The 19,181-nt window shown below is 52.5% G+C and overlaps 1 protein-coding gene across 6 annotated transcripts in view; it reads left to right on the top strand.

Annotated features, from left to right (window-relative positions):
• The window catches only part of Rbm10 (RNA binding motif protein 10), a 33,810-nt gene extending 15,060 nt beyond the window's left edge, over positions 1-18,750 (top strand). For 2 of the 6 annotated variants that reach the window (XM_074064022.1, XM_074064025.1), the window contains exons 3-24: positions 3,493-3,676; positions 5,181-5,411; positions 7,197-7,266; positions 9,074-9,147; positions 10,553-10,639; positions 12,638-12,698; positions 12,836-13,012; positions 13,383-13,543; positions 13,714-13,811; positions 13,899-13,986; positions 14,676-14,862; positions 14,973-15,112; positions 15,230-15,347; positions 15,433-15,524; positions 15,633-15,797; positions 16,975-17,124; positions 17,219-17,284; positions 17,362-17,550; positions 17,635-17,709; positions 18,023-18,129; positions 18,213-18,342; positions 18,437-18,750. In XM_074064022.1, the coding sequence (XP_073920123.1) occupies positions 3,493-3,676; positions 5,181-5,411; positions 7,197-7,266; positions 9,074-9,147; positions 10,553-10,639; positions 12,638-12,698; positions 12,836-13,012; positions 13,383-13,543; positions 13,714-13,811; positions 13,899-13,986; positions 14,676-14,862; positions 14,973-15,112; positions 15,230-15,347; positions 15,433-15,524; positions 15,633-15,797; positions 16,975-17,124; positions 17,219-17,284; positions 17,362-17,550; positions 17,635-17,709; positions 18,023-18,129; positions 18,213-18,342; positions 18,437-18,562 (2,776 nt within the window). In that variant the 3' untranslated portion in view covers positions 18,563-18,750. The remainder of the gene's footprint in view (positions 1-3,492; positions 3,677-5,180; positions 5,412-7,196; positions 7,267-9,073; positions 9,148-10,552; positions 10,640-12,637; positions 12,699-12,835; positions 13,013-13,382; positions 13,544-13,713; positions 13,812-13,898; positions 13,987-14,675; positions 14,863-14,972; positions 15,113-15,229; positions 15,348-15,432; positions 15,525-15,632; positions 15,798-16,974; positions 17,125-17,218; positions 17,285-17,361; positions 17,551-17,634; positions 17,710-18,022; positions 18,130-18,212; positions 18,343-18,436) is intronic. The other 4 variants (XM_074064024.1, XM_074064023.1, XM_074064027.1 and 1 more) reach the window with 4 other exon arrangements.
• Positions 18,751-19,181: the final 431 nt, after the last annotated feature.

Raw genomic sequence — 19,181 nt, 5'->3', positions numbered from 1 at the left:
GTGAGCCACTGGTATCCGGCTTCCTTTGATGTTTTAAATAGTGCTGAGATGAATAACATTTTTGCACATGTTCAGATTTATCTGTACATTCAATTCCCAGAAGTAGACTGTGGTTCAGAGTGCCTATAGATTTAGTTTTGCCAGCTGTTGCCCAATTCCTTTCCTAGGGGTGGTTGTATTTTTATCCCTACCAGCAGTATGAGAGTTTATCTCCCACACAGCCTTGCCAGCAGAATTTGTTGAACTTTTGGGCTTTTGTAAATATGTTGGATTAAAAATGTTCTGTCACAGATCTTCCTTATAGAAAAGTTCCAATACTATGTGTAGATATTGTCACCTCCAGGAGGCAGAACTTAGTTCCTGTCTTGATTATGGGCTGGTTTAGTGACTCACTTCCAAACAATAGAGATGGAAAAGAGAACTAGAAACTTTACAGGGGGAAATAATGGCAAATACTGACTTAACCATCTTATATATCATGATGATACCCTGTACTGCTCACTGTGGTACAAGCAGAAGGGCTTCTCACTTCTGTTGCATGCTTGTCAAAAAAAAAAAAAATCCAGAATATCAAGTCTAATTAGGAGAACACCAAATTGAGGAGGGACATTATACAAAATACCTGACCAATACTCTTTAAAAAAAAACTGTTATGATTCTTTAAAAATAAACAAAAAACTGGGCACAGTTATTTACACCTGTAGTCCCAGCTACTCAGGAGGATCAAGGTTTGAGGCTAGCCTGGGCAAAAAAGTTACGGAGACCTCATCTCAACTAATAAACTGGGGGTGGTGGTACATGCCTATCATCCCAGCTACGTGGGATATTGGAGATAGGAGGGTCACGGTCCAAGGCAGCCCCAGGCAAAAACAAAAGACTGTACCTGAAAAAATAACTAAAAGCAAGAAAGAACTAGGGGCATGGCTCCATTGGAAGCATGAGGTCCTGAGTTCAAACTCTAGTACTGAAAAAAAAATTTCAAGGAAAGACTGAGAAAGTTTTACAGACCAGAGGAGACTTGCGGGAGCATTATGACTAGATGCAGTACAGTATCCTGGATTACACACTGGAAACTACAAAAAGGCCACACAGGAGAAAACTGGTGGAATCCTATGAAAGTCTGTAGTCTAATTTCTTAGTTTTGAGAAATGTGCTATATCTCTCTGAATATTAGGAGAAGGGCAGAGGGTTTATAAGATTCTGTTATCTTTGAACTTTTCTGCAAGTCAAAAATTATTTCAAAATAAGTTTGACTTCATCAAGGTTAGAAACTTTTGTACATCAAAGGACACTATCAAGAGAATGAAAAAGACAACCCACAGAATGGGAACATGTGTCTGCAAGTCATATATCTGATAAGGGCTTCATGTCTAAACTATATAAAGAACACAGCTCAAGTAATGGACAAGGGCTAAGGATCTAGCTCATTGGCACAGCCCATGCTTAGCATGTGTGAGGCCCTCAAAAGGCGCTCAGCACCACAAAAGGAAAGAAAGGAGAGGCAAAGGACTTGAATGGCTATTTCTCCAAAGAAGTTACACATGACTGAGGACATACTTTGATGGGATGGTGAAAAGGTCGGGGAAGCTAATGGTGAGAGTTAGACAACTGAATTATATACTTAAAAATGGCTAAAAAGTAAGTCTCATGTATATTTTACCTCTGTAAAAATGATTTAGGAAAAAATATACAGAAGTAAGACTTAGTCTGTTTTTAAATGGTCTATTCATCTTTCATTATGAGTAAGTGTAGTTTTGATTTCATCTTTCATTATGAGTAAGATAAAGTATCTTCAAATACAAATCATTTGTATTTCTTTCTGTGAATTCTGTTCATTTCCTTTCCCCTCCCATATTTTTTCCAGTTTATTCTTTTTGGTTGTTTCTTGGTGTGTTTTGGTTGGTTGGTTTTGAGACAGTATCTTACTGTGTAACTCAGACCAGCCTCAGAGTCTCAAGTGCTGGGATTACAGGCATGGGCATGTTTTTGTTTGTTTTTGTGTTTTGTTCTGTTTTGGAACCCAGCCCCTCATATCTGTGTCAAGTGCTCTACCCCTGAGCTATACCTGCAGCTGCTAGTTTATTATCTTTTGACTTAACTTATGACTGTTCTTTTTCTTTTTTATATTTTTTCCAAGCAGAAGTGTTTTATTTTTATATAATTGAATTTAATAATCTCTTATCCTATGGCTTCTGAATTTCGCTCATAATTTTCTCCCATTTCAGGTTATAGGGCTGGGGGCATAACACCCAGGTGCTTTGCAAATCAAACCCAGGGCCTTCTGCATGCTGGCCACGTACTCTCCCACTGAACTATATCCACAGCCCTAATTTCTTTCTTTGAAGGCTGGGTCTTGCTATTGTAGCCCAAGCTGACCTCAAACTCCTTTTCTTAAGTGATCCTCCTGCCTTAGCCTCTTGAGTATCTGGGACTCTACAGGCCTAGTAATTATTTTTGTTTTTGCTGTGCTAGGGGATAGAATTCAGGGCCCCTTCACATGCTAGGCAAACACGCTACCACTGAGCTACATCCTCAGCTCCTATAGTAATTTTTAAGATTTTTTTTGGTGGTAGTGGGATTTGAACTCAAAGCCTTGTGCTTGCTAGGCAGGCACTCTACCATTTGAGGCATGTCCCTAGCCCATAATTGTATATATTTTTTGACTAGCCCTTGCCAACTTGGCACTCACTATGGAGCCCAGGCTGGCCTCTGGAATGTTGGGATTATAGGCATGTATCACTACGGCCGGTGATCAAAGAAATTAAATTTTTAACTAATTAAAATTAAATCAACTTTGAGATAATTATTTTACAATTATTGTAGTAGGAGAATTTTAAACAAAAGTTATCAGTGCTAGTAAGGTAACTGAAACGAGCAGGGTGGCATGCACAATGAGCAGGGACCTTACCCTGCAGAATCCTGCAGGTCTAATAGGTTCTTAGTGAGCATTTGGGTGTTTTATCTGGAGACTAAGAGAAAGCAGCTGAAGGGAATGATGTGGTTGGGTTGATTGGCTTTGCCTTAGACAACACTCACATTTGTGATTTGGTGTGCAAAGACAGAACTGGTAGGAGATGTGGGATCAAGTCAGGAGGCCACACCTGAGGTGCAGGAGGGGTGGAGAGAGGTGAATTGATTTTAAGAGCCACGTGGCAGCCAGGTGCTGGTGGCTCACACCTGTAACCCTAGCTACTCAGGAGGCAGAGATTAGGAGGAGCATTGTTTGAGGCCAGCCTGGACAAATAGTTCTTGAGGCCCTATCTTGAAAAAACTAATCACAAACAAAGGGCTGGTGGGGTGGCTCAGGGTGTAGGCCCTGAGTTCAAACCCCAGTACTGCAAAAAAAAAAAAAAACGCCACGTGGCAGTTGGCCCATGCTGTGTGATGAGGTTTTCAGAGTCTCTGAGATGTGGAAATGAGGACCTTAGATGGAGGGGTGGGGCCACCATTGCCTCTTGCACCTTTCAGAAATCCCATTGCTTCTTCCCCTAGAGGTGGTCGTGGTGACAGGACCGGCCGCTATGGAGCCACTGATCGCTCTCAGGATGATGGTGGAGAGAACCGCAGCCGAGACCATGACTACCGGGACATGGACTACCGCTCATACCCGCGTGAATATGGCAGCCAGGAGAGCAAGCATGACTATGACGACTCCTCTGAAGAGCAGAGTGCAGAGGTAAGGACAGGGCCAAGCCTGAGGGCAGTGCTCCTGAAGGGCCCATGTGTCTGGCTGCAACACCAAGTGCAGGCAGCACTCTGCTCCTGTGCCTTTGGACTGCTCAGTGGCTTTGCCTCACCTGGAGAGTCTATCCCTGTCCCCTTCTCTAAGGGCTCCTCTCCCAAGTTGGGTCTCCCTGGCTTCCACATGCTTGCCTCTGTATTTCTGAGGGCTCCTGGCCACCACCTCTTTCCCTTCTTCCCTGTTCAGTTTTGGCCTGTGGTTCACTGCAAGCCCTATACTGCCTGCTCCCAGCCAATTTAGGGTATTCAGTCTTTTCTGTGGGACCAGTGTCTGGGGTTGGGAGGGAAATCATGGGATAGAACATCACCAAGCCAAGCAGCTGTGGAAGGCCAGCCATGGGCATTCCTAGTATTGACAGAGCCCCTAGAGAGAAGGCAAGGAAAGGACCCCTAGGGGAGCCAGTTCTGTGCGGGATAGTTACCCCCGCACATGCTTTCCATCAGGGAGCTCACATCTGAGGGGAAGAAGCAGCCTTACCTCAGGGGGACCTCCATTTTAGGGGGCACGAAGGCAGGCAACTCTCCTGTCCAGTAGAGTAGGAAAGGTACTCTTGCAAGCCCAGCCCTGGGAAAGCAGGGTGAGCGCCACCCTCTGCTCTCTGGAGGGCCTACTTCAAAGACCCCATAGTAGACCACTAGCTTGAGTCAGAGGCCAGGGGCTAGAGGCATCCCAGCTTCCCCAGTGGCTGCTGTGGAGCTGCACCTGGATGTCTTCAGGGACTCAGTGGGCCCAGGGAGGGACCATTGGCAAGTGTGGGAGTGGAGCACCTAGTTATCTGGCTCTAATCCCCCTGTAGTCAGGCAGGTGTAAGCCCGTAGGCCCAGCCTAGCCTCCTTAGTCCTGGGGTAGGTGAGTTGGGCAGCAGCCACACTCTGTTTTGAAGGAAACTGGTAGTGCCAGAGCCCTGGGCAGAGCTGAAGAACAGGGACCAGTGGAGAGCATCTGTGGCTCACACGTGGGCCAGGTCCTGCTGGCTACCTTTGGCCCATATCTGAAGCTGTTCCTGTGCCCAAGCGCATGCTGGAAACTAGAGGAGATAGGTGGCTTTCAATGGCACAGGGAACAATTGTGTACATGCCAGCTGAGCTGGTAAGGGAAGAGGAGGGGAGAAATTGAGGGCGGTGTCTAGTGTGCTGACCCTAGGGCAGCTCATCCCAAGGAGGTTTAAGCCGTATTATCACCTGCCTTTGGGAGTTCCTCCTCTATACCAATGCAACCATCCCCTGAAGGCAGGCCCCCAAAGTATCCTGTGGAGCATTTCCAGTCCAAGAAGGGTTGCAGTCCAAGGCCTACCTACCCTGCCTGTCAGAGCTGTTAGCCGGAGCCCGCCCACCCCTGGCTTTCAGAGCCTGCCTGCCTCAGAGAGCCAGCGGCCAGCCCCTAGACCTGGCCAGACTGACTGCCCGTCTGGTGTCTCTCATCTCATTCTGTCGGCCAGGATTCCTACGAGGCCTCCCCGGGCTCCGAGACTCAGCGTAGGCGGCGGCGGCGGCACAGGCACAGCCCCACCGGCCCACCAGGCTTCCCCCGAGACGGCGACTATCGGGACCAGGACTATCGGACCGAGCAAGGGGAGGAGGAGGAGGAGGAGGAGGATGAGGAGGAGGAGGAGAAGGCCAGTAACATCGTCATGCTGAGGATGCTGCCACAGGCAGCCACTGAGGATGACGTACGTGCCCCCCATGGCCCTGGGCAGGCGGCAGATCAGGAGGCCAGGCTGGGTCTCCTCCAGGACCCAACTTCTCCCTACCCCTGCCTCACCCGCCAACCTCAGCACCTTTCCTCCCTTCTGTCCACCAGCACCTGTCCTCCAGTGCTGTCTATCTGTGGGAAAAGCCCGCTAGCTTGGGGTGTGGAGAGGAGGAGTGTCTGTAGATAGGCCAGCTTGGCCCCGGGGCAGCATCTGCACCGGTGGCTGTGGGAGGGAAAAGAACATCCTTTCTGCACATTCTGTTAGTTTTCATCCTTTCTGCATATGCAGAGCAAAGATCAGAGCCCATGGGATTTTCTGAAATTCATTCTCCTCCCTCTCCGCTTTTTGTCAGTAGCATTGACTCTTATCACTGACTAGGCAGTGAAAAGCGACTAACTACTGGCAGTTTCCTCACCCTGTTTGCCTTTGTGACATTTTCTACCTTCCATCTTTCTTTTTCTCCTGTTTCCTTCTCATACAGACCTCTCATAACAAGCCACACTAAAACCCCAAGAGGACCACTAACTAGCTAGCTCCTGGTTCTTGGTTCTTAGTGCCTTCTAACCCTGCGAGTTCTCTGAGCAGTGCTCCTCTGAAGTCTCCTGCTGCCCACTTTGTGGCAGTGGAAACCTGCCTGGGTACATGAGGACTTCTGAAGTCTGGCTCACCTGCCCTCTTCAGGGTCAGGCAGTCACTGATTGCTGATATTCACTGAGGATTTATGGCACAGGGGGCCACAAGCCAGATCTCATTGAATCTTCACAGAGGCCCTGCTAGGAAGGTACTCTTTGTAGTTGGCCTTACCAAGTCCCAAGCAGCGAAGTGACCTGTCCCGTATCCACAGCCAACAAGTGGCAGAGCAGAGTTGAGGTCTGAACCTGGGCAGCTGGACCCCAGAGCCCCCATTCTTGCTGCTTCCTAGGCCCCCTTGAGTGTTTGGAATCCCGATAAGCTCTTCTGTGAATCTCTCCTTTGCATTCTCATGTGTTCATATGTGTGTAAGGCTAGTTTCCTGTTTGTTGATTAACCCAATGAGGAAACTGAGGCCCAGAGGCACAAAGACTTCCTCCCTGAGAGTGCCTGGCATAGGCTCCCCATCCTCCACTGCTCCTAACTTGCCCTTGCAGCTTTCCCTCAGGCTCACCTCCCTCGGGAAGCTTGCCAAACCCACAACTGTGCCTTTTGTCTCCGTCCCAAGTTCCTCCTCCTCTCATGGTCTAGGGTACATGGCTGGAATTTGCTCGGGCTCTTGACTTCCCCAGTTTGCTCTTTGAGTTACAGGTGTCTTTTGGTTCAAACCAGAGGAGGGAACAATCCCTTTGCAGAGGGCAAGATCGCATTCCAGCTTTCCTCGCTTCACGGCTGCCACTGAGTCCCTTGTCAGATCCCTCTCCTTACCATTCTTGAGTTGCTGGCTCACTTGCTCTCCTCTTGTCTCTGTGCCTCTGGGAGTCATCTTGCCTCTGTTCTTTACCCTGCACTGTGCCCCTGTCTTCATCTGACTCACTTTCTGCAAGTCTGGGGCTGGAGGCCAAGGTTGAGTACTGGTGTGGGCCCGGAGCTGTTGTCAGTCAGGAGAAAGCTCTGAAAGGCAGAGGAAGTGGTGGTGGTGGGTGTGTACATGCATGTGTGACGTGTATGTGCCTGTGTTTGTGTGTGTGTGTCATGGATGACCCCTCAGGGTTCAGAGGCCTCCAGCCACTTCATCCACCCAACCACCCCCTTTGCTGAGCCCACCACACTCTGTATCTTCCTGTACAGATCCGTGGCCAGCTGCAGTCCCATGGCGTCCAAGCTCGGGAGGTCCGGCTGATGCGGAACAAATCCTCAGGTGAGCTTTTGTTCCCAGTGCCCTTCCCTTCTGTTGGCCAGCCTCAGCCTCCAAATCTCCCTCCTGCCTCTGTTTCTCCCTCACCCTCCCTATCCCACCTTCCCACCACAGCTGGGAATGGGCAGCTTGGGGGAGGTACCCCCTTCTCTCCCCTTCCCTCGCTCTCACAGCTCCAGCCAGTAGCCTCTTATGGGGGTCTGTCAGGGAGAGGGTGCAGCTCTAGCCTGAGCTGAGCACTCCCCAGGGCTAGGCTCTGGGGAACCTCCTCTTTGGGACTCAGTATCTGAGGTGACCCCTCCCAGCACACTCCCTTCCCTCTCCTCTTTCCTCTGCCCCTTGCTCTCCTCCACATTTTTCTGGCAACAGCCTCTGACCAAAAAGTAGGTCTGATATGGACCCGCCCATGTGTCCCAAGAAGGGAGGCAGGGGATAGCTCTCATCTAAGGCCTCGCCTCCTGCCTCCATCCCTCCTTCCCTTCCTCCCTCTTGCAGGCTGCTTGGAGCTGGCCTGTGGTTAGCAGGGTGGGGGGGGTTGTCTCTGCAGGACCTCTGCCCAGGCTCCCCAAGGCAGGCACAGTGGGGCCTCACTCTGCCTGGGCTTCTTTCTCCATCTCAGTCTCTCTCCTCCCTACACCATCTTTCCTTCCTTCCTCCCTTCCTGCCATATCTCTCTCTCTTTCTTTCTCTCTCTCTCTCTCCCTCTCTCTCTCCCCCTCCTCTCTCTCCCCCTCCTCTCTCTCCCCCCTTTCCCTGCCTCTCTCTCCCCTCTCCCTTTCTCCTCTTCCCTCTCCCCTCCTCTCCCCTCTCCCTCCCCCTCCCTCTGATTAGATTATTCTATTCTGTGCATCCTAATGGTGATTCTTTTGGAGACCAAGCATACCTCACTCCCAAGACCCACCATATCCAAAGTCTCCTCTATCACCTCAGAAGGAAATGCTTTCCTGAGGCCTCAACTTGAACTCCTTTTCCCTGGCCAGGCCTGGAGTCTCTCTTGTAGACCTTGCTCTGTTTCACTCCAGGCATGCTGACAGATTCACTCTCTTCCCCAAGGAGGTGTCCCAGGTGTGGCCTCCCAATGACTCTGGTCACTTCTCCCAGGCAACTACTGATTCTCACCTCTAAGATCCTCCTGGCCAACTCCAGCCACCATTCTCCTTCTGTCTAGGAGAACTGGATTGTTGGTGGCTTTAGTCTTCCCAATGTGGCCCTGAGGTAACTCTCTAGTGAGGTCTCTCCCTTCCCTGCTCCATGGTTAGGCAGGAGTTGTGTCCCAAGTTCCCATGCCCCCGTAGCCTCACAGACCAACCTAGCCTCACTTCTCTTTTGCTCCTTTGATTAAACACTTACTCCAGGACATTCCTAGCCTGGCGCTGGGTCTGCCCTTCAGTTATTTGCTCTGGCCCCTGTGGAGTCAGCAGGCTGTCTACCCTCCTCCTCTGGAGACATGTCCTTGCATCCTTTCCCTCCGAGCTACCCTTCTCCATCTCTGTCACTCCAGGCCGGCTGGGCAGGTCTGCCTGAGCCCCATCTCTACCCAATTGGAGTGTATGTCTCTCTCTACCCTAATATCTTTCCTACGCTGTTTTCCTCCCTCCCCATTCTCTCTTCCCTTTTCCTCCCAGCCATCCACCTTGCCTCCCATATTCCCTACTCTTTCTCTCTCTTATGGCTTTTTTCTTTTCCTTTTTCTTCTTACCCCTTCCCTTTCTGCCCCTGGTCCTCTCCCCTCGGGTCCCGCCCCCGGGAACGCCGTGTGTCCAAAGCTGTTGACTAACCCACTGCGTCTGTATCTGAATGCTGTCTCCAGGTCAGAGCCGGGGCTTCGCCTTCGTCGAGTTTAGTCACTTGCAGGACGCTACACGATGGATGGAAGCCAATCAGGTTGCTTTGCCGCACTTGAACCCCCCCCCCAAACAAATACTACTTTATAATCGAGCGCTCCCCATCGCCTGAATCTTATGGACACAGCTCCCTGCCCTGTGGCCCTGTGTCCCAGCCCCTGTCCCCTCTCTCCCCCTTCCTGACCCTCACTATCTCCTGTTCCCATCTCTCGCTACCCAGTGGGCTTCCCATCTGGAGCCCATGCTCAGCACCGGCCCTCTCCCTTACCTCCTACCCCCTTCCTCCTACCAGGCACTAGTGCGCTGCCTCTCCCGGCTGAGCTTTCAGAGAAAGAGCTGCCAGGGTGGGTTCTTTCCCCTAGCTTTCCACCCTAGGGGCAGGCGGGTGGGTCCCAGTGGGACCTCCCTGCTGCCACCAGAGTCAGCCAGAGCCAGTACTTGATTGCACTCTTAGGACCACTGGAAGTCCTGCCATCAGGGAACAGAGCTGTTGGCACAGTAAACTAGCAAGACTTGTTTTGTCAGCCTTCTCCCTGCATGTGAATTTGGGTTTTTGAGTTCCGTGCAGAGGGGACAGCACTGCTCTGTTGGTTGAAAGTTCCATTCAAGTGTGACAGTTTTGTTGATAACCTGGGCTCACTTCACTCACCTTTCCCCACCCACAGGAGGCTTCACCTCTGCCTTCTGAGCAAGGAGCTGTGTTTGGTCAGCAACAGAGGGAGCCTGCTCCCTTAGGCTGGGATCCCAACCCAGCAACTTTGGGACCTTCCAAGACCTAAAACTCTGCCCTGGCCACCCAGCCCCCATCCCAGCTCTGACCCCTAGAAGCATCGGGAGGAAAGGGTAGCTGTGGTGAAGTGGAGGGTCTCAGGCAGAAGCAGCCCTGGGGCCAGCTCTGCTGGGTGATAGGCTAGTGTGATGGGCCTAGGACCCAGCCAGCCTTGAAAGGTGGCCTCATGGTGGGATCTTCCATCCTTAAATATGGCTCTTTCTTTTTCCCCTTCTCCAGCACTAGCGTGTGTGCGTGCTCTCTCTCTCTCTCTCTTTCCCCTCCTCTCCCTTCCCTTCCCTTCCCATCTCCCCTCATCCCCAAGTGTAGCCTGTGTAGTGCAGGCCCTGGGTGTGGCCTGCCAGTGTCAGGACTGAGTTGGGGGTTCTCCCCATTGTCCGGCAGGCATCGGTCAGCCGAGCACTGTGTGCCTGGTGGTGTGTGTTCACGTGTGCGTGCGTGTGCCCGGAAAAGCAGCAAGCAGCTGCGCCCGAGAGCTGTGGCGCTTTCCCTCCCTCCCTCCCTTCCTTCTTCCCTCCGTCCATTCTCCAACCTCCCTCCGTTCCCTGTCCCTCATCCATCCAGCTGAAGGGCTCGCTCACTCTCTTCTCCTTTGCTGAAACGGTGCGTGGGGCACTGTTGCCTGGGCCTCACTGTGCTCTGCTTTTCCCTACAGCACTCCCTCAACATCCTGGGCCAGAAGGTGTCCATGCACTACAGTGACCCCAAACCCAAGATCAATGAGGACTGGCTGTGTAATAAGGTACAGGGGTAGTGGGCAGCAGTGCATGGATAGGGGCAGCCCTTCTCTCTCTGGGCCTGTGAGGAGGTGTAGTGTTGAGGATGGGCTTTCTAGCTCCAGCCAGCCAGGCTCTGCCCTCACCAAACAGTCTTGCCTGAAGGCCTAGCAGGCTTGAAAGAAATATTTTCGTAAATGACTCATTAATTAATGACAGTGTAGCCTGAACTGAGAGCAGTGTGTAGAACATGGCCTTCAGAGCCAGGCTTTGTACAGACTGTAAATCTTGGGTAGATCTTGATGGTGGTCAAGGTGCTTTTCCTATCTCTGCCTGTCCCTAAGATGCAAGCACTAATGAGGAGGATGAAACTGTTGATAGGAAGGTAACACTCAGAATGACTCCTGTCCCACAGCACAGTATAAGTGGTCATGGTTACAAGTGAAGACAAGCACAGAGTGTTCTGAGGGCCCATATCAGGTGACTCTGATACAGCCATGTCACACCTGAGCCTGGAGGTTCAATGTGTTGGTTTTGTGGTCACCTCCATAATTCCCTAAGAGGAAGCTGAAGCTTGGAGAAATGGAACTGTGGGTGAGCCTTTGGCCAGTACTCCTGATCATAGGGACCATGGATGCCCCAGGTGGCCTCAGGTCTTCCCCAGGGCCCAGCTTTGCGATTCCACAGCCCTACCTCTCAGTGTGATCTGTCAAACCCAAAGTCTAAGGGGAAGACTGAAAGCTAGTAGAAGCCCCTGCCTTCTCCCTGAGAATTACCCTGCCTGTTCGGGGAGTGGCATCTGTCATCTTATCAGAGGGCTGGTGCTCAGCCGCTCTAGAGAGAGAGGGACAAAGTGAGACTGGCACTCCACCCTTCTTTTTTCAGCTGTTCCTTGACAGCACGATTTTCTTCACCTCCTTCCTCTCCTTTGTGTCCTGTGTTCCTGTTGGTTAGCAGGTCTTGTCGCTTCAATCTCAGAAATGCCACCTTTCCTCACTCCTTGCCATTCCCACTGCTCATGCCAATCCTCACGCCCTGCCACCCAGTCCCTGCAGAGCCCTTTCTGGTATGCTGGCCCCTTACCTCTTTCTCTGGTCCTCACCTGTGAGGTTGCAGCTGAAATCCAGCTCCAACCACCTCCCTCCCTTTCTGCTTAACCCCTAACAACCCTAAGCATGAGATTTTCCATTATCTAGCATCAGCTTCCCTTCCTAGCCTCGGTTTTTTTCTCTCTGCTTGACCCCTAACACAATCTGCAGAAAATCTTTTATTCCCTTCATTAGGATCCCTTCCCAACAAAACTAAACTTAGCCCAGCCCAGCAAGCTGTGTACCTCTTGGCCCATTCCCTTCCTGAACTCCTGTCAGGACATAGTCCCAGAAGACTGGCCTGACCCTCCTTATGCTGCATCTGCCTCCCTGCTATTAGGTCCCCAGGGCAGAGGCCACATGGGGCCACGTGGGGCAGAGCCTGGCACAGGAGCACTGCTTAGTACTTGACTATGGCACAGGAATAGAATGTGGTGGAAGGAGGGTGAGGTCTCTAGAGGCTGGAATGTCTGAGAAAATTGTCCCAAAGTAGCAGGATTCAACCCACTCCTAAGATAAAGGAGGGGTGGAGTCTGGCAAAAGGCTGCTTGCTTCTAGGAGGACACGTTGAAGGTTCCTGAGTAGAAGAGCAGGTCTTGGGAAGAGGAACATACTAGAGGGCCTGAGGGGAGCAGTCCTGAGAATTGGTATCCCCAAAGAGGCAGAAGGGAGAGGAGGAGGCAGCTGCTATAATGTGTGAGGGAGGGAGTTTTGATTCCTGAACTATGGGGAATAGAACCAAGGACCAAGAAGTCAGAGAAGATTCATAGAACTGAGAATGACAATGAACGTTCCAGAAGACCTCTGCTGTCTAACTGTGGGACTTCCCAAACTCTGGGATATTATTGCGGGGTTTGCTGGGGGATCTTGGATCCAGGTTTGGAGGGTGCCATGGAAAGGCTTTCCCCATTTGACCACCTGGCCTATGCCTCACAGTGTGGTGTCCAGAACTTCAAACGCCGAGAGAAGTGCTTCAAATGTGGTGTGCCCAAGTCAGGTAAGACCTACCAACCCCAGGATATGGGGTGGGGAGAAGGATGAGGGGCCAGTACTCAGGATTGGCATAGTAGGGGGGAGGGTGACCCATCCATGGAGCCTCCCCCTTTGTCACTAGTCTCTCACTGTCCCCAACAGAGGCAGAACAGAAGCTGCCCCTTGGCACCAGGCTTGATCAGCAGGCACTACCACTGGGTGGGCGGGAGCTAAGCCAGGGCCTGCTCCCACTGCCACAGCCCTACCAGGCCCAGGGAGTGCTGGCCTCCCAAGCTCTGTCACAAGGCTCAGAGCCAAGCTCGGAGAACGCCAACGACAGTGAGTCAGTTGTTCTTTTCCTCTTCTCCTGGGCCCTGGGGTATCTGGGCTAGGCCTCTCAAGTGCAAAGAAATGGTAGTGAACAGACTTGGGCTTCACGGGGGTCTCCACCTGACGGGGGAAGACATACATGATACAGAGAGAGCAGGGGGAGGAGCAGCTACCAACCCGACCTTGGGAGTGTATTGGGAAGGGCCTCAGCAGCTGAGTGAGCAAACTGGCACCTGGACTGACAAGCAGAGTTTATCCAGAAAGAAGAGGTGACATGAAGCAGCAGGTGCACAGGCATGGGGGCCAGAGGACAGGGAGCAGTGAGGGGCTGGAGCAGACTGTCACAGGTGCCCCCTAACACTGAGCCCCCTTCCCACAGCCATCATTTTGCGCAACCTGAACCCACACAGCACCATGGACTCCATCCTGGGGGCCCTAGCACCCTATGCGGTGCTGTCCTCTTCCAACGTGCGTGTCATCAAGGACAAGCAGACCCAACTGAACCGAGGCTTTGCCTTCATCCAGCTCTCCACCATCGTGGTGAGGGCGGCACAGGGGGGGGCCGGGCATCCAGGGTCCCGGCCCCCAGGGTGGAGAGGAGGGACCCTTCCCCTAACCCCCACCGCGGCCCCAAGCCTGGAAATGGGGCAATGGAGCCGGGGGCCTCCCCGGGCCTGACCCTTCTGTCCCTGCCGTCCTTCCACCCACAGGAAGCAGCCCAGCTGCTACAGATCCTGCAGGCCCTGCACCCGCCACTCACCATTGACGGCAAGACCATCAATGTCGAGTTTGCCAAGGGTTCTAAGAGGTCAGGTCCCCACCTATGTTCCCTCCCAGCTTGCCCCTCCAGCTTGGGGCCTCCCATTTAACTCTTGGCCTCTACCATCCTCCCCAGGGACATGGCTTCCAATGAAGGCAGTCGCATCAACGCTGCCTCTGTGGCTAGCACTGCCATTGCAGCGGCCCAGTGGGCCATCTCACAGGTACTTGGACCCCGCCACCCCCAGTACCCTGACACCTGTCTTTGTCAACCCTCCTGCACCCTCTCTGCAAACAGCAGGGCTGACTTGCTGTCAGGATGCAATTATCATTAGTTGCTGGTACCTTGCTCCTGGTTCTAGACGACCTGGTCCATTCCCACGCTGTCCTCTCCAGCTCTCATCCCAGTCGCTTCCTGGGCTTTCATTGATAATATTTTTGGGGCTGGTGCTCTTTTCTGTTGGGTGAAATTATTGTTCTGAATTGGTATAATGTGTTATGTATTCCTCCTATGTGTCTGTCTATGTTTGTGTATATAATGTATTTATATATGTGTATATATCAAATGTTCCTGAATAAAAAAGGAACTTATAAGTGGTTGAAAGAAATTTGGAAGAGAATAAAGAAGTGGAGGAAGAGGTGTCTTCCTTGGTCCAAGGTCCAACACATGTACCATATACACCAGTATTAGCCCTCGGAGGATTTGAGTGTGTGTCCTTTCTCCAGTCTTTTTTTTTCTACCACTGCCCTGTTCTCTCATGGCCACATGGCCCTCACATTTCACTTGTCTTAAGGCTTGATGCTTTTCTGTCAGGCGGAAGCACTAGCCCCACATGTAAGACAATTGCTTCTAACAGGTCCCTCCCCTCATGTTCCTGGCTGTTCTAATGAGCCCCTCCCACCTGCCCCTTAGGCCTCCCAGGGTGGGGAGGGTGCCTGGTCCACCCCCGAGGAGCCACCGGTCGACTACAGCTACTACCAACAGGATGAAGGCTATGGTGGCAGCCAGGGCACAGACTCCTCCCTCTATGCCCATGGCTACCTCAAGGGCACCAAAGGCCCCGGCATGACTGGAACCAAAGGGGACCCAACCGGAGCAGGTGAGCCTCACCCTCCGCATTTCTCCCTGACCCCGTTGGTGGGGCCTACAGGCATAGGATCCTACACCTTGCCATTCATGGGCATTCTTCTCCTTCCTTGTCCCTTCTAGGTCCTGAGACCTCACTTGAGGCTGGGGCAGATTCTGTGTCACTGCAGGCTTTCTCCCGTGCCCAGCCTGGTGCTGCCCCTGGTCTCTACCAACAATCAGCTGAGGTGAGCAGCAGCCAGGGCACTGCTGCCAACAGCCAGGTGAGGGTTCCAGGAGTATCCCAGGGAGGCAGGTGGGCAGGCAGGGAGCATCCTGGGTGGGCATGGGTGGAATTGACAGACACTAAGCCCTATTCCCCCGTCTGGCTCCACGATCAGTCATATACCATCATATCACCTGCCGTGCTAAAATCTGAGCTCCAGAGTCCAACCCATCCCAGCTCTACCCTACCACCGGCCACCAGCCCCTCTGCCCAGGAGTCCTACAGCCAGTACCGTGAGTAGCCATGGCCTGAGGTAGGGGTGGAAAGTTCTTAAGAAAGCAGGGAAGAGTGGGACCCCCTTGCTTTTCCTCCCTGCAGCTGTTCCTGACGTCTCTACCTACCAGTATGATGAGACATCTGGCTACTACTATGATCCCCAGACTGGCCTCTACTATGACCCCAACTCCCAGGTAATGGGGCAACTCAGGGAGAGCTGGGGTGCGGTCAGGCGGCAGCTGGCCTCCAGGTCCCCTCCTCAAGGTCTTCCCTCATGCCCCCTCTTCACACCCTTCCCTCAGTATTACTACAACGCGCAGAGCCAGCAATACCTGTACTGGGATGGGGAGCGGAGGACCTACATTCCTGCCCTGGAGCAGTCAGCCGATGGGCATAAGGAGTCGGGGGCACCATCAAAGGAGGGCAAGGAGAAGAAAGAGAAGCACAAGACCAAGACAGCCCAACAGGTGAACTGTAAGCCAGGAGCTACTGCCTGGCTGTTTGGTGTGTGTGTTGTGTCATCCCTTGCTGTTTCCTGCTGGCAGAGGTGGGGGTGGACATGGACAGGGCGGTAACTGCTTAAGATGGGGTCTTGAGGCAGAGCAGTCTCCTAGGTACGCGATAGGGATGCCTGCCTCCATGAGGTGGCTTTTGCCATCTAAGTGAGCCTTGTCAGCTTTCCTCTGTCCCCTAAGAGGAACCCTAGTCTATATATATCCCAGGGTAATTCTCACAGGCCCATAAGGGGATAGGCAGGGAAAGAGCCACTGAAGTGTTTTGTGGTAGTGGGCTGTGGGAGATATCCTCAGGTGTCTCTGGAGAAAGAATATGGCAGTCCAGGCACAGCATTTAGAAGCAAGCACTAAGTGTTCCCTCAGCAACCTGGGGATTTTTTAAATGGTAATGTGTCTCAGGGAAAACACAGAACATAGAAAGTGGTGTCATATCACACAAGTGCATTAAAATGATACATGGGGGGCTGGGGATGTAGCTCAGTGGTAGAGCATTTGCTTAGCTCAAGGCCCTGGGTTCCACCCTCAGCCTCACACACACAAAAAATATACACAGGTAGATAGTTCTCTGTGTTTCAGAAAGATAAAATGGAAACACAGCAAATGGAACGTTTTCTCAACGCAGAGAAAAAGAGGAAAATAAAAAACCAGTGCAACTACCTGTCAGAAGGGTCCTGGTGACACCAATAACAGAGAAATACGAACTTGGCAATTCCACTGCCTCTCTCACCTTCTGCATGTTCTGCCTTTAAGGGGTTGTCTGTCTCCCAGATGCATTTGCCCCTCTACGCAGAAACAAGGAGTGGGAGGCACGGGGAATGCTTGGAAATGGGACCTGTAGGGGTCAGGGTGCCTTGCAGACCCTGCTCACAAGTTTGGGTTCTCCAGGTGGTAGTTTGAAGGAGGTTGGGTGGGAGGGAGACTATTACAGTTTGTAGAAGAGCACTCTGCTAGGAGAGGTGGTACGAGAGCTGTAGTCCAAAGACCAGGTGCCGCCCTTTGCAAACTCTGGTTTGACGCTGCAGGACTGGAAGGGTGGTAGACTGCTGCAAGAGCTGTGAGTCAGTGGCCTGAGCTGGTGACTCCAGCTGAAGGGTTCCTGACAGTCTCACCTGTACCCCCTCACCCCCAGATTGCCAAGGATATGGAGAGGTGGGCCCGCAGTCTCAACAAGCAAAAAGAGAACTTCAAAAACAGCTTCCAGCCTATCAGCTCTCTGCGAGATGATGAAAGGCGGGAGTCAGCCACCGCAGATGCTGGCTATGCCATCCTTGAGAAGAAGGTGTGTTGTGGCTGCCCACGTGCACCCTGCCTACAGTCTTGTCATTCCTGAGGGCCCTGTGTAGAAACCTGAATTTCTGTGTTCTCTACCTCAGGGAGCGCTAGCTGAGAGACAGCATACCAGCATGGATCTCCCGAAGTTGGCCAGTGACGACCGCCCAGTGAGTACCAGGGCAGAAAGGGCTGGGACCTCTGATCTGGCCAGGCCTGACCACTTGAGCACCTTTGCCCTCTACAGAGCCCACCTCGAGGGCTGGTGGCAGCCTACAGCGGGGAGAGCGACAGTGAGGAGGAGCAGGAGCGTGGAGGTCCTGAGCGGGAGGAAAAGCTCACAGACTGGCAGAAGCTGGCTTGTCTGCTCTGCCGGCGCCAGTTCCCCAGCAAGGAGGCACTCATCCGGCACCAGCAGCTCTCAGGGCTCCACAAGGTGACTGAGGGGAAGGTTGGTGTGGCACCCCAAGCCTGGCCCAGCCCAGCCCAACTGCTTCATTTTGTCCTGTCCCTCTTGCAGCAAAACCTTGAGATTCACCGGCGAGCCCACTTGTCAGAAAATGAGCTGGAAGCACTAGAGAAGAATGACATGGAGGTGAGGTGTGACCCACTCCTGAGCTCTCTGCCCCTTCCAAATCCCCATCCCCCCCAGGCAACGGGAGTTCAAGTTCCTTAGCCAGGTATAGCCCAACTGCTATCAGTCATCCTGTCCCTCAGAGTCTCTTCCCAGTTCCCCCACCGGGGATGCTTGTGCCCACCATGTCGTGACCCTCAGAACCTGGTGTCTGTTGGCCAGATAGAACTGCCCGTGGGACCCCACCCCATCTGTGCTGTGTTTGCTGAAAAAGCACCCAGCTCCCCAATATTCTTACGTGCGCACATACACGCACGCACACACAAACTTGCAGCAAATGAAGTACCGGGACCGAGCAGCAGAACGCAGGGAGAAGTATGGCATTCCTGAGCCTCCGGAGCCGAAGAGGAGGAAGTACGGCGGCATATCTACAGCCACTGTGTAAGTGCCAAGGTTAGGATGCCAGGTGAGGGAGCTTGGGGCTGCTAGACCTAGCCACTCACACTGTACACTGTACCCTGCAGGGACTTTGAGCAGCCCACTAGGGATGGGCTGGGCAGTGACAACATTGGCAGTCGCATGCTCCAGGCCATGGGCTGGAAAGAGGGCAGCGGCCTGGGCCGCAAGAAGCAGGGCATTGTAACACCCATTGAGGTAATACCCATGTAACACCCATGAGCTATTCCCTATCCCCAGCATGCCCCATTGTCCCTTGGCCAGCCTGACAGAACCTGCCTCCCTCACACAGGCCCAAACACGAGTGCGGGGCTCTGGCCTGGGTGCCCGGGGCAGCTCCTATGGGGTCACCTCAACGGAGTCCTACAAGGAAACACTGCACAAGACAATGGTGACCCGCTTCAACGAGGCCCAGTGAGCAGCTGCAAGAGCGACTTCTTCAGATGCTGGATGGTCTGAGGGAGGCCGTTCTCCTACCTACCAGCCTGCTCCCTAGCCAGAGAAGCCCTGACCAAATCAAATTTTGAGTGGTGACTTTTGATGAGAAATTAAGTTGGGCTGGAATCGTTCTTTTTGTAATAAAAGCTGAAAAGCCTGTGTCTTACATCTTCTTGCTCATGCCCTAGTATGGTTTATGATGCACAGACACGGGATGCAAGCATATCTACAAAGGTCAAGCTGGGTGGCACTGGTGGCATTCAGTGTCTATCACGTGGCTACCAGAACTTGGGATTCTGGCCTATACCGCAACCCACAAGATCCTGATGGTGGGCCCTCTCCCTTGTCAGAGTCTAGCAGGTCCTGCTATATCAGAACTCCAGTACCACCAGGCTTCGAGTCCCTGGTTCAGAGCCAGGACTAGGAACCCCCTACCCCTATTCTCACTATTGCCTCCCTGCTCTTACCTATGGTCCCAAGACTAAACTCTACACTTTGCCATCTCTAGAGTTGGGGGTAGTGCCTTTACATATCTCTATGTAGAAAACCGGTGTCAGCCAGGCATGGTGGTGCACTCCTATAATCCAAATACTTGGGAG

The sequence above is a fragment of the Castor canadensis genome, chromosome X, assembly GCF_047511655.1.
Source record: "Castor canadensis chromosome X, mCasCan1.hap1v2, whole genome shotgun sequence".
NCBI classification, from domain to species: domain Eukaryota; kingdom Metazoa; phylum Chordata; class Mammalia; order Rodentia; family Castoridae; genus Castor; species Castor canadensis.
This window is presented reverse-complemented; position numbering and strand designations above follow the sequence as displayed.